The 14,703-nt window shown below is 34.6% G+C and overlaps 1 protein-coding gene across 2 annotated transcripts in view; it reads right to left on the bottom strand.

Moving 5' to 3' along the window:
* The window catches only part of FAM172A (family with sequence similarity 172 member A), a 384,459-nt gene that overhangs the window by 268,295 nt on the left and 101,461 nt on the right, over nucleotides 1–14,703 (bottom strand). For both annotated transcript variants that reach the window (XM_046665307.1, XM_046665308.1), the window contains exons 5-6: nucleotides 12,479–12,544; nucleotides 6,389–6,580 (exon numbers count right to left, since the gene is read on the bottom strand). In XM_046665307.1, coding sequence (XP_046521263.1) covers nucleotides 6,389–6,580; nucleotides 12,479–12,544 — 258 coding nt within the window. The remainder of the gene's footprint in view (nucleotides 1–6,388; nucleotides 6,581–12,478; nucleotides 12,545–14,703) is intronic.

Here is a 14,703-nt window from a genome sequence, read left to right as displayed (position 1 = left end):
TCACTAAGTGCCCAAGACAATGAATCAAAAAAACCCACACCAAGGCATAGGAAATTTCTTAAAAGAAGTATGATTCATTTCTTAACACCAGGGAGAAGGAAAAGAAGCTTCCATAGAAGGGAACAAAAGAATTCAGGATCAGAATGGTACTGGACTTTTCAATTAAAACACTGGAAGCTAGAAGACAATGAAACAAAGCCTTTAAATTTCAGAATGAAAATCATTTGCAACTTGGAATTCCACGCCTACTTGAATTATTAAAATAAAGTGAACAAGTAAATTAAAGGCATTTTTCAGAAACATGTTTCCAAAATTTATCTTGCATTCACTCTTGGATGGCTCCCAAAAAATGAAAGCATATATCCAAAACTTTGGGGTCATTAGATCCAGGAAGCAGGAGGTCAAACATAAGACAGAATCTAAGGAGAGTCCCAGGATGAGACAGGTAGGCTTAGAAAGTGACCAGTCAAGACTGGAACAAAAGTCCCCAGGGTTCCCAAAGAGAGTTCTCCAGAAGAAGAACATGAAACTATAAGATTATCCGATAAATCTGGCCAGGTAAAAAATTACTGAGAAGCCAAATAACATACGAATCAGTAATTATTACAAAAAAAATAGAAAAAAAGAAAAATTAGGAAATTACTAATTCCACGAAAACAAACTTGCAGCAAAAATGAAAAACAACAACAGTACCTACTTGGCTCAGCCATAAGCAATATTAAAGTAGTAGTAATACTGTACAGGTTGATTGCTGATTTAACCCAAAAACTGTGAGAATGGGAGATTCTTGACTACCATAACAGACAGTGACTGATAAATCAAGAGATAACACTATAACTAAAAAATATGGATATAGAGAATATAACTAACACCAAAATATACTGAGTGATTATATCTAGAGGACAGAACTAACAGGTAGGGAAGGATTAGGAAAGGATCATCTTATTTTGATATATCCCTTTTGACTTTTAAATGCATGTATCCTCTGATATTCTGCAGTTTTATTCTAGTAAATTTCAAGTGTAGATTTATTTTCGTTTAAGACTCTTGCTAAAGATATGCCATGCTTCTTCAACAATGATTTGTTTTTACTCTCATAAATACTTGACTACTAATGTATTGCTTCCTCTCTCATTCTTTTCTCTTGTTATTCTGAAACATCTGTTAGAGCAGTATTAGGTCTTCTTCTATTCTCCATCTCTATCACATTTTTTTCTCAGGTTTTCTGTGCTATATTTTGTATGCTGTATTCCTCAACTCTAGCTTTGGACTTACTCTCTTCAATTATATCTGATAGTTGCACGACCTGACTCTTTTTTGTGACAAATCATTTCCTCACATATAATTTTTAGTTTTCGACTATAACTTCATCTTCTTTAGGGATTCACCCTGGGTTGTAAAGTTTGCTATTGGCAGTTTTATGCATGTTTCTAGCTGATGCTCCAGGAGTTTCATCAGTGTGGAATCAATTTTTACATGAATTTACATTGCTTGAGATTCCCACACTAAGTAAGCTGTCTAAATTCAAACTGCAAATCCAGATCCACTTTTGGGTCAAGATCTGTGGCTTCTGTTTCCCAAAGGAGGTTGTTTATTTACCCCACCTGGCACATCTGGCAAAGAAATTTCCTCTTTTCACCTCTGGGCCATAAGCTGATTTTTTCCCCCTAAAAATCGAAAAGGCAGAAACTTCCAGGGCCCTAGTCACATCCAGAGGTCTTGGTTTTAGCTCCTGACTCTCAGGCCCAAAGCTGTGATGTAGAGCCTATGTGAGCTGGAGCTTATATCTCAGCAGCTGTCCCCTTTGGGTTGCCACACCCTCCAGGGACTTACCACTGTGGCTTTAAGTTCTTTCTTACAGCCAAGCATTTAAAGATGCTTTTTCTGTCTTTTGAACATAACTAGGTATTTCATATTTTTGTTGTTGCTATCCATTTTATCCATTATTTTTCTGTGTATTTAGTAGGAGAGAGAAGTACATATTAATTAGCTCAGTCCACTATGTTATAGAACCCAAACTGTATAAATTACATTAATAAAAATAGTATTAATTTTTAAAACTTAGACCTAACAGTATGAAAATTATACTCAAAGTAAGGAATTATGGAAATAGTAAATTCTTCTGAATAATCCAGCTATGAGAAATTAGGAAAAATGTAGGCTTAGTGAAGTAATCAGAATTCTCATGAAATTATTAAAATTAAATTTTAAGTCATGTTGGATATGAATCATTAAGTAGCATTTTTTAAAGTATTTAAACTTTTACTTCTCCACTGATTTAATTATAAAACATTTTCTAGAACTTCTTATCTGTCATAATAATATAATTGCCATCAAGTTCTACCTTACCCGTTATACCTAGAGCCTGAAAAGTATAAATAAATCCTCATCCAATCCACAGACTATTACCTACCCAGTCATTCTAGTGGGGTGACCAGATTAGCAGCATAAGCATCGCCTGAGATATTCTCAGAAATGTGAATTCTCAGGCCCCAACCAGACCTTCTGAATCAAAATCTGGGATTGGGACAGGGCGACTGCGTTTCAATAAGCTCACAGGTGATTCTGATGCATGGTAACACTTGACACTATAGACCAGCGGCTCCCAAACTGCTTTCCATAAAACTTTTTTTTTTAAAGATTGGCACTTGAGCTAACATCTGTTGCCAATCTTTTTCTTCTTCTTCTTCTTCTTCTTCTTCTTCTTCTTCTTCTTCTCCCTGAAGCCCCCCAGTACACAGTTGTAAATTCTAATTGTGAGTGCCTCTGGCTGAATTATGTGGGATGCTGCCTCAGCGTGGCCTGATGAGCGGTGCCATGCCCGCGCCTGGGATCCGAACCAGTGAAACCCCGGGCCGCTGAAGCATAGCGTGCGAACTTAACCACTTGGCCAGGCAGCTGGCCCCCATAAAACTTTTTGACAGTACATCTCAAACAGTCAAAGCAGAGAGACCAGTGAGGTGCCTAGGGTGCAAAATTTAAGGAAGCACTCACTCTCAGGGTCCTATAAGCACTGCACAACCCTGAGAGTGATTGACTCCTTAAATTTTGCACCCTGGGGCCGACCCAGTGGCGCAGCGGTTAAGGTCACACATTCCGATTCTCAGCGGTCCGGAGTTCGCCAGTTCAGATCCCAGGTGCAGACATGGCACCCCTTGGCAAAAGCCATGCTGTGGTAGGCGTCCTACGTATAAAGTAGAGGAAGGTGGGCATAGATGTTAGCTCAGGGCCAGTCTTCTTCAGCAAAAAGAGGAGGATTGGCAGTAGTTAGCTCAGGGCTAATCTTTCTCAAAAAAAAAAATTTTGCACCCTTGTTCCACCCCTGCAATTAGTAATTAAATGACTTAAGTGTCACCTACTTTCCTTGCCTCTTTCATAGAAACTGAAATACCTAAAAAGACGCATATGAGAAAAAAATCAAAGAAGACACAAGTATGAGTAACTCTCAAACTGCACAATCAGACACTGAATAATTAGTACTTGGCTATATGATATACTATTTCTTACTCCAAATATTATGCAATGAAGATTGTTACACACTAAAAATATTAGCTATAGCAACCTCAGAAGTACTGTGGGATTTATCTGATATGTACTATTTCTCCAGTATGAAATCTTAATACATTTTTGATAACCAAGTTCTAAAGTATCTAAAATGGAATATCTGTAGTTTTCAAACAGTGATCTATGGAGCTCCGGGGTTCAGGGAAGAAATCTCAGGGGCTGTTGTGGCAGTGGTTCTAATCCTCACCCCAGGTTCAACCAAAGTGGCTCTACAGATTTAAACATAATATTTTTTACCAAAACAGTCCAGTTAGAGGGAGGGTTGTAGTGCTGGAGAAAAGTTTTAACTTTTCAGTGATGAGAATCCAATTTTAGGGCATTTAATCTTATACTAAAAATCTGCAAGGAATATCGCAGAAATATTATTAACAACCCTGAATAGAAATGGTATTGTCTGGCCTGAAAAATAGCAGAATTTACTTCAGTTGTGATATGAAAACTGACAGACCATGAACAAGAGAGTAGTGACTCCCAGCCTTTTTATAAACTATGGAAACCTTTCTTTAAATACAATTTTAGAAAAAAATTCAAAAAAGTAAAAACAAGTAGAGCTAATCTGAGTAAAAAGTAAGGATGAGGGGGCCGGCCCCGTGGCCGAGGGGTTAAGGCCGAGGACTCCACTTCGGTGGCCCAGGGTTTCACTGGTTCAGATCCTGGGTGCCGACCTGGCACCACTCATCAGGCCATGCTGAGGTGGCGTCTCACATGCCACAACTAAAAATATACAACTATGTACCAGGGGGCTTTGGGGATAAGAAGGAAAAATAAAATCTTTAAAAAAAAAAAAAAAGTAAGGATGAGATAGCTTCTTTCTCCCTATTAGTCTTCCTCTGCCTGCTTCCTAAAATAGCAGCCTTTTTCCTAGCTGTCCCTCTCAACATCCATGCACAAACGCAGAGCTGCCCTTGAAGAACTGCCAGAAAAACACTAGGAAAAGGTAAAGCCAAAGTAATAAAATCACTTTATCTGGACTAAAAAGAGAGATCCATCTTTAAATGTTCACCAGGTAGAAAGTTACCACAATAAAGTTCATATTCAGTTTTTATAAAATAAAGAGAATAAAGTATATAAACAAAATTTTCAAAGTACACAACATACTAAATACTAAATACACTAAAGTACTTAGAAATCACCTGCTGTTTTTCAAGGAATCATGAGATGCTACGACAGAGAAAAGCAGAAAAAAGTCAAGGCAATGAAATGCTCTTATCCCCAAAACACTATTCCTACTTATAAGAACAAAACTCCTCACTACTCTAATGTTACTGACAAACTTCCTCCCTTTTGTTTGGGATGTCAACAGACAGTTTGTTCAAAGATGTCTGGCATGGCGTCTCATATACTCTTCCTCCTCAAAAAACTTATATGACAAAATATATTCCAGAATGGGAAAGGCTTAGTTGATCTAGTAGAAGGGACAACATAATTACATAAAATATTTCACCAAATACTATTACAAATATCTGATTTTCTTTACTCAATTATATTTTCAAATATTCGATGAATTGTGATCACATTCCACATATAATGTTCTTAAAATACATCGACAAGATCTGTTCTAATCACAAACCAATGTGTCAGAGAAAGAGTTGATTTCACTATTCATAACTCGAAACATGAAACAGTTTAATATTTTGTGTTACTTCAATCTAAACTTCAATTATTTTAGTTACTTAAATTCTACTAAAAATGCACTACTGAAGCTTGCAACCAATCAAAAGCAATGTCTGTGTTCTTTGCATATCCAGGAAGACTGAAAAAAATACACAATTAACTTAAGAAAGTCTCCTTGTAGCATTTTAAGGCCCTCATAATCTATTACCAAAAATATTCTTTAGGAGCTGGGCTGGGCCTTATTATTATATTTCAGAATTAACAGAGTATGGAACATATTATCTTTGACCTTTGCATTTATCAGTGTATCAAGAATCCCTTTCCAATTTTAATTACAAAAATGTAGTAACGTAGCTCTTATAAAGCTTACATGCACACACATATTACTGAATAACTTTATGTTCTTATATTAAACCTTTTATACAAGATGCCACTTCGCTTTTTTTCTGAAGAAAACCTCTACTCATATGTGAGAGAAACTCACACTTTGCAAAATTTGGCTATTTCTTGCAGAACTTAAGAATGAGACAGTAAAACAAAAGTAGCCAAATATTAAGATGTAACAATGCTAGGTCAGAATAAACAATTTCACTATTAGAGGACAGAAAACCTTGACCACAATTTTAAAATACCAATTTCTAAAAAGTTTGAATTCAAATAAGAATGAAGTAATTCAGTAAACATTGCAATTTACCATTTTGTATGTCTATGTCTTGTGCTTAAGGCATTTTATTTGTGGGCTCTAAAGAGTTCTGTTAAAGAAATAACAAAAAAACTCTGATTTATTCCAACTCTTCTTTTAAAGAAAAAGATTAATTTAAGGTAGTAGATTTCTTTTAGTTTCCAAATTCACTAAATTAGGCAGGCAAAGATTTACAAAATCAGTCAAGGTACTTTTTTCAGAAGTATTTTCAATACTGATAAGTATTTGATAGTCGAAGTGGTATTTTATGTAAAAATAAACAAAAAATTTAGAATAAAAAATATTCACTTCAAAGACATTATCTAAATCTTTGTATACGTATGATACCATTTTTTAAAATTGTAACTGCAAAATAATGCAGAATAATCTTTCATGACAAATAATAACAATTTAAAGATAAGATTATGTTTAGGATATACTTTTGAAGAGACATGATAAAATAATTTATAACATACAATAAAACAGAGCAACAAAATGCCAAAAAAATATAAAGGAAATTGCACTTACATCCATAGCTCTCTTAATAAAAGGTATCTGTGTGCCACTGTCCAGATCTTCATTTATAATAAGCTTTCTAGCCCACTGACCTGCCCTGACAACACCACTACCATGAATTAAAACCATCAGTTTCTGTGGATTTGTCAAAGCATCCTCACTCATAAAGATAAAACTCTTTGGTTCACTCTCAGTGGCATCTACCTGTAATTAAAAAAAATTAAATAATAAATAAATGTTTTCTGATCAGGCATAGACATAAACGAGAAAACAACTAATGGTTACTACAAATTATAGAATGGCTATTACAGAATAATAGAAGTAAAAAAAACTTTAAAATAAAATTAAAATATCCACTAGAGATTAACAATTACATACAAGGTAGATGAGCAAAAAAGACATGATAGTAATTTAAACATAAAAATATGAAAAAAGAATATTGGAAACATATGTCTCCCTACATTATTATTGTATATTTAGTATTATCATTATAAATAAAAATACCTACTTTTGAGTATTTCTGTGGTCTAGATACTATGCTAAACGTTTTAAATATATTATCTCAATCACAATCCCATTAAGGTGGTACTGTTATTATACTCATTCATAGATGAAGAAATTGAGACCTAAAGAGTTTAAATGACTTGCCCAAGGTCACACAGCTATTAAGTCTATATTTCTTAATAGAAGTATACTGCCCTATAATAGAAAACAAAAACCCAATTGGAGAACAAAATTATTGGAAAATCATATGTTATGCAGGAATACTATTAAACTTCGAAAAGATGGGAGAGGGAATGATTTAAAAAATTTAAAAAACTTTTCTATGTAAACGGACTTTGAAATTTCATTCAGAGTGTGAATACACAATTTATATAACAATTATTTTATGAAGGAATACTATCTGTGTATTCCAGTAACCTTATTTTATGTATTAGTTATTTATGGGATAAAAAGTCAATATTTTTATTCATTTTCAATGTACTTAATATTTAGGTTTAAACTAGACGATGTATGATTTGATTTCAAAGACTCAAAAGATTTCCAGGAAGGGATAACTTCCCCACCTTTTATCACATATGCCCTGCACGCATTCAGCGGTATTCCACACCAGCAGTGGCTAGTATCTGGAAATGGAAGGCTTTGTGCAGCCAGGTCACAGCCAGAAACTAAAGTCTTGATGGCTGGTAATATACACATCCTCAAATAGAGAAGGTGAGTCCACCACATGCTGTGTAATGCAATAGCTATTCACTTCATCAACACTATCTATATATATTCATACGATTATCAAAATAAGAAATAGACAAAAAAATTTTAGATACCAAAAAAATGCCCTGGATTCTAAATGTTCCTAGTCACTACTCCCAGGAAGAGAAAAAAATTAAAATTTCTCTACTTCTAAAACAATCAGACTGGTGTCAGTAAATAGATGCTTAGCTATTTTTATTTCAGCGAGAAGAGCATGGCCACAGGGCTTAAGAAAAAGACCCTCTTCTCAGTGAAGCCTTCCCTGAACACCCCATTTAAACATCTCCCCAAGAGTTCCCTAGTCCTTTTCTCGGTTTTATTCTCCTCCACAGCACATACCACAATCTAACACGTTGTATGCTTTATTTCATGTATTTGTTTGTATATCTATTTATTAGCAATCTGCTCCCTCCACTAAAATGTAAACCTGAGGAGGCATGGAGTTTTCTGTTTGTATCCAACTACATTCCCAATGCCTAAAAGAGAGGCTGGCACATTGTAGGCACTTAGTAAATACAGCAATAAACGAACTTTTGGACTAAGGAATCTTATCAAGTATCACCAGCAAATCCCTTTAAAGGTATTTAACTAAATAATGCATCGTTTTAACTGGTTATAATACTTGCCTGGTTCAGAAAGCATATATTGAAGATTAAACCAATGCATGATTACAAAGAATCTTATAAGAGTTACACAGTGCTAACAATTAAAATGACAGAACTGTATCTTATTATTAGTAATTAAGTATGTAGGAAGAGAAGTAAGAAGTGTAACACGATCACATTAGCTTCACTTGCATGCGATATCCGGAGTAAGGAAATTAGGATGATGACGGCAGGCATGACTGAAGTCAAAGAGGAAGAGAAGTGGGTGAGAGACAGGAGAAAACCAAACCTTAGAAGAAAAATTCCCTTTTACCTACAAACATATGAAAACAGAGGAATCACTCTAAGTGGCTTAAAAAGAAAAAGAAAATGGTGATAAGAACAAAGGAAAAAATTAAAAAGCAAAGCTGTCAGTGTACAATAAAAAAGGGGCCACAGAGGTTTCCAGTCATTCATTTACCCAAGAGTATGTCTAAACACACAGAATTAAAAGTGCCTCTTAAAGTCAGTGAGGCCTTAATGGATCCTGGAATAGCTATGGAAATGGACATCTGTTTATCTTAATGAAAAAACCTGGAGTTATAGACTTTCCAGCAGGTGCTGATCACTGCTCCCTTCTTCTATTTAACTAAGTCCCCTTTTACCAAGGAACTGAGTCAATTTTTTAAGCAATGGAATGTTGGGACTTTAAATTCCACAGTAATCACTTTAAAATTCGAAGAGTACTTATTTTCAGAAGACAAAATGTGTTTTTTATATTATAATGCCGTTCAAGCATTTTTAAGGGGCAAATTAAGGTAGCCATGAAAAAATGAATAAAAGTTGTTACTTGAACATCCAGAAAAGCTGACTGTAAAATAGGAGAACATCAGAATATTCAAGCGAAAAAAACAATGAAAATGAACAATGTAATGGTATTAATGATTGAGGTGTAAGAGCTGGTCATTGGCTAATATTCATCTCAATTTAACACAGAACTGACTCTTGCAGTTGGTAACAAAAGTTACTCTTTAAAAAGTCAGTGCTAGTTTTAAATAGTAAATATCTATATAATAAATTTTCCTTCACTAACTTAATGAAGTTTGGAAATGGCTGCTCCAAGGCCATTTATCTTGAAACAATGGTAATTCATTAAGCTCAGCTTTCATTAAAGAATACATGTAAAGGTCATTCCAGTGTGCCACGCCTCACTTTATTGACCAATCACCTTCAAAGACCAATTGGTCAGTGAGACTGCACTAAACAATTTTTAGCAGTTAAAAATTCATTTTGGGGGCTGGCCCTGTGGCTGAGTGATTAAGTTCACGCGCTCCGCTGCAGGCGGCCCAGCGTTTCGTTGGTTCGAATCCTGGGCGCAGACATGGCACTGCACATCAAACCACGCTGAGGCAGCGTCCCACATGCCACAACTAGAAGGACCCACAACGAAGAATATACAACTATGTACTGGGGGGCTTTGGGGAGAAAAAGGAAAAAAAATAAAATCTTTAAAAAAAAAATTCATTTTGGGATACTCATGAATCCCACTAATTTGATGTTCATTTAAACATGATTGAAAAAACTGAATGAAAATTTGTAGTTAAATTATTAAGTTAATTCATGTATTCAATATTCTACACAAGTATGAGATACTACAATTGAGAATATTTTGTACCTATATAAGTGAGGTGGAGAGTAAACATGAGACATGATCATGAGCTTTACCATCAAATCATGGGCTTCTATAAAGTTCTATTATTTAAAAAAACAAAAACAGAAAATGAGTTTTTCTTTCCTTATTAAATAGTTCAACTATAAAACTAAAACTTAGTTCATCATCAGGGAAAAAAAGAACTTGGTGGTATTCCTTTAGAAAAAAGAAGAACTCTGTACAAAAAAACAGAGAAAAACTACTCTTACTGCTAGCTTTTGGGATTTAAGAGAACTCAGGAGAAAATCATTAGTTACAGAAGAAAAATTTCACAGCTATGTAAAACGTGATAATAATTTAAGGAGAGATATTTATTTCCTAAAACAAAAAATTTTTTTGGTTTCTTTTTAGTTTATAAAATTAGGGAATCTTTTCTAATCAAAAAAGGACATGATACTTATTATAGGTCTTATATTATGGAAAGTTTCTCTATGCTTATTAGCTTTATAGTCTAAATTTAAATGAAAGGAAAATAATCAGATCTAGAAAACAAAGTCCTCCGAAACCTAATCTCAGGTTTTCTATAAAGACAATTAATGAAACAATCATATAACATGATCTATAGAGTCAATTATCTTGTGATTTGTTCTTGTAATCCAGGGGGTTGAGTTTAAAGTTTCCATGAAACTAAAAGTATTACAGAGTTAAAGGACTCAGTTATCAATTGTGTTGTAACAATGAATTTACCTAAGGGTCTTTAAATATCATTCTTTGGAAACTTTGAAAGAATTAAAATTAACAAGAAAGGAAGACTGGACAAAAGGAAAAAATTCTACCTTGCCTTTTCAGAAGATCAAATTCAACATATAGTTTTAATAGAGTAAAACAGTAGACCTAAAGTAAAACTAAAGGGGCTGGCCTGGTGGTGCAGCAGTTAAGTGCACACCACTGCTTTGGTGGCCTGGAGTTCGCTGGTTTGGATCCCAGGTGCAGACATGGCACCGCTCGTCAAGCCACGCTGCAGTAGGTGTCCCACATGTAAAGTAGAGGAAGATGGGCACGGATGTTAGCTCAGGGCCAGGCTTCCTCAGCAAAAAGAGAAGGATTGGCAGCAGTTAGCTCAGGGCTAATCTTCCTCAAAAAAACAAAAAACTAAAAAAGAGGTTTGAATCCAAAGAAGACTGGCATATTAACTCTCCAAAAGATACTATAATATTGGTTTTCATGTATTTCTTTTCTTTTCTTTTTTTTGGGGGGGGAGGGTGAGGAAGATTGGCCCTGAGCCAATATCTGTTGCCAATCTTCCTCTTTTTGTTTGAAGAAGATTGGCCCTGAGCTATCATCTGTGCCAATCTTCCTCTATTTCACATTTGGGACACTGCCACAGCATGGCTTGATGAGCAGTGTGTAGGTCCGTGCCCAGGATCCAGACCTGTGAACCCTGGGCCACCAAAGCGGAGTGCATGAACTTAACCACTACACCCTGTTTTCATGTATTTCTAAAGGAAGGAAAATTTCCAAATAAACAGGGGTTGGCCTAGCAATTACATAAAATGATATTTTATTCACCATTACATCACAAGCACTTGGAACAGTGCCTGGCACCTAGAAGACCCTTAAATAAATATTTGTTGAATCAATAAATAAATGAATAAATGATTAACAATGTGACCCAGCACTTGAGCTTATCTATAGAAAATTAAATATAAAATAGATTTCTTTTTTAAAATATTGAACTATGGAATTAATTTGCGAGGATGTGATAGCATTAATAAATCCTCAAAACCTCCAGTTCATAGCAGAATAACATTACCCCCCAAATTTAAAAATCTCACGCAAAATTTCATGTAAATGAAATTACTCATATGCAAAGTTTTATGCCTTAAAATAATTACTTTCATTAAGTCTTTCAGACACTCATATATCATAAAATCAAAGAGTTGTCAGGGACAGCAAAGATCACCTAATCTAGTCCCACCGTCTTTTCACCCATAAGATTACTACTTCTTCATTTGATAGCTTAATATTTCTTCTTTTACATTTAAAAAATTCCTTTTGAGAATTTGAGTCAGAGAACAAATCTTAAACTTTTTCACTCTGAAATGGCAAAATGTGCAAAATTTCAGAAAAGTGTTCTGCCAAAAAAGGAAGGAGCAGTGTTATAAAACAGGAAGCACCAGAAATGGATTTGGGAATGTGCAGAGGAAACAACATAGAAATAAAACATATAATTTCAAAATATCATGAAATGATTAAAGAGATGGTGAATGTCTAGTGCAATAAAAAGTATACTGGTTTACTTCAGATAAGTAAAATAAAGCATACCAATGAAATGAGAAAGGGTAGAGGAAGAAGTAGTCCTTTTAATCGTATCATCATTTTCAAAAAAGATTGGAAATCAGAATTTCTTTCATTTACACTAAAAGAGTATTACCTTTTAGGAACTATTGTGCACAATGAGATGAGGTATACTGACAGGCACTTAATATTATCTTATATCAACACATTAGGACCTTAACATTTAAACTTATCACAGTTAAGTTAAAAATTTTTCTTCTGAATTGAAAACTATTTCATTTGGAAGTATAAATAAACATTTTTTAAAATTGGACTTACTGGAATAAAGATTTTTTTCAAATTACAGTCTTTTTCCAGGAGATCATATACATACTTCGTGATGATCTAGGTAAAAAGAAATAAAACATTAAGATGCAATGTTGCCCATTATCAAAATTCACATAAACTATTATGTTATTGTTCTCAATGAGTACCTCTCTATCTTGGAATGTTTTAATACTAAATTAAGAGACTCTCTGCTGATTATCTGTAATGGTTCACTTCCTGCTACTGTGTGAATAACTATGGACATTAAGTAATACTAAGGATTAGGGCCAGTTGTAAACTCACAAAAATATACAAAGACTTTGTTTTTCAAAGCAATATTCCAAAAGCAGATTTTCTTTCTTCAGCGTGTCTAGAATCTGTTTCCCTATAAGTATTATATCTAATATAGTCCTCTCGCGACTCTGAATCCTAACACCTCTTTGGTATCCACTGAATCAAACAGGGAAAGGTCAGAGGTATTCTAAACAGAAAAGGAAAACTGATCCAGTAAAGTCAGGCACCAGTTAGTATTACTGTTTGTGGTAGGGAGAAACATGGCTCTCCAAAGAGGTCCACATCCTAACTCCTGGAACCTGTAATATGTCTCGTCACATGGTAAAAAGGACTTTGTGGGTATGATTACAGTTAAGAACACAAGATAGGGAGATTATCCTGGATTATCTGAGTGGGTCCAATCTAATCATATAAACCCTTAAAAGTGGACAACTACAGACAAACAGTGTCTCAGAAAGATGCAGAGTGAGAAGCTCTCAAGTGGCCATTGCTGGGTTTGAAGACGGAGGAAGAGGCCATAAGCCAAGAAGTGTGGTGCCTCTACTAGGTGGGACAACGCTCAGTTTACAGCCAGTAAGAAACAAGACCTCAGTCTTACACTTGCAAGGAATTGAATTCTGCCAACAACTTAAATAAGCGGTAAACAGATTCTCCCCCTAGAGATGCCAGAAAGGAACACAGCCTGTCTGCACCTTGATTTTAGTCTAGTGACACTCATACTGGACTTTCGACCTACAGGATTGTAAGATACTTGTGTTGCTTTAATCTACTAAATTTTTGGTAATTTGTCACAGCAGCAATAGAAAACTAATACACTATTTTTATTAAGGAAGGAAAAGAGAGGGAAGAAAGAGATGTCTGGAGTAAAGGCAATGATTTAATAGGCTTTAATGGTCATTTTAAGGAGTGTTTCTCCCTCCAAAAATGTCTTTAATCATCTGTGCACAATATCTCAGAGAATAATTTTAGCAGTACATAATTAAAAGTTAAATTTTATGAAACAAAATCAGAAGATGATTTTTTTAGAAAATTAAGATGTCAATTGCTTTGTTGCTGTATTCTGTAATCTAAAATAGATTCTCTATGCTGCTTTCTTTAAGGAGTCCAAAATTCTTTCGTCTATGTATACGTATTCATTCATTTTAGAAACAGTATATTAGACGTATGCTAGAACAGCTTTATCTTGGCTGGTAATGGTAATTTCAAAGGCTACGACACTACAACTAGGCAATAATCTGCTAGTTAGTAATGGGAGCAGTATTGCTGAATTATGTAGTAGTTACGATTATGTTCATTATACCTTCGCCAGACCTTGTAGACCTGAAAGGGTAAAATAAAAATACGTAGGATGAAGACTAAAAATATGTATAAAGTTATATAATGGGATGCCACTTCAAGAGAAATGGTTTGACTAAATGAAATTCGCTAAAATACATGGCTTTTCATTTCTGAAAACTTATCTATGAAATCATAAAATCTATTTACATTTAAAGCAACAATAGAACCAAACTTAACTCAAACCCAAATGAATTCTACCAATATGTAAAATAACTTGAGACATAATTTGAGAATTAAAAAACTAAACTATTTTGGCAGTTCCTACCTTACATCAACACGAAATAGAATATTAGAGTTAATTATCAATTTTTACACTACAAGATAGTACAAAACAATTCAAAAATTGCTCACCTTTGGCTTTGAAAAACAATATAAGGCAACTGTCTGTTTTGGACTTCACAATATATCAAACCAAACAATAAAACCATACATCGAGTAGAGTTGGAGAAAGACTGCCTAACTTGCCCCATTTGCCTCGTTCTCCAATTCCTGACTTGAAGGAAAAGCAACCACAGACTAAACCATCTACCTTATAGGCAGTTCTCTCTGCCTGGAAAGTTCTCCTCAGCCCTAGTCATCCTCCAAGAGGCAGATCATATGTCCAC

This window comes from Equus quagga, chromosome 7 (assembly GCF_021613505.1).
Source record: "Equus quagga isolate Etosha38 chromosome 7, UCLA_HA_Equagga_1.0, whole genome shotgun sequence".
Lineage (NCBI taxonomy): Eukaryota > Metazoa > Chordata > Mammalia > Perissodactyla > Equidae > Equus > Equus quagga.
Note: the sequence above shows the minus strand (reverse complement) of the source record. Positions and strands in the feature narration are given on the sequence as shown.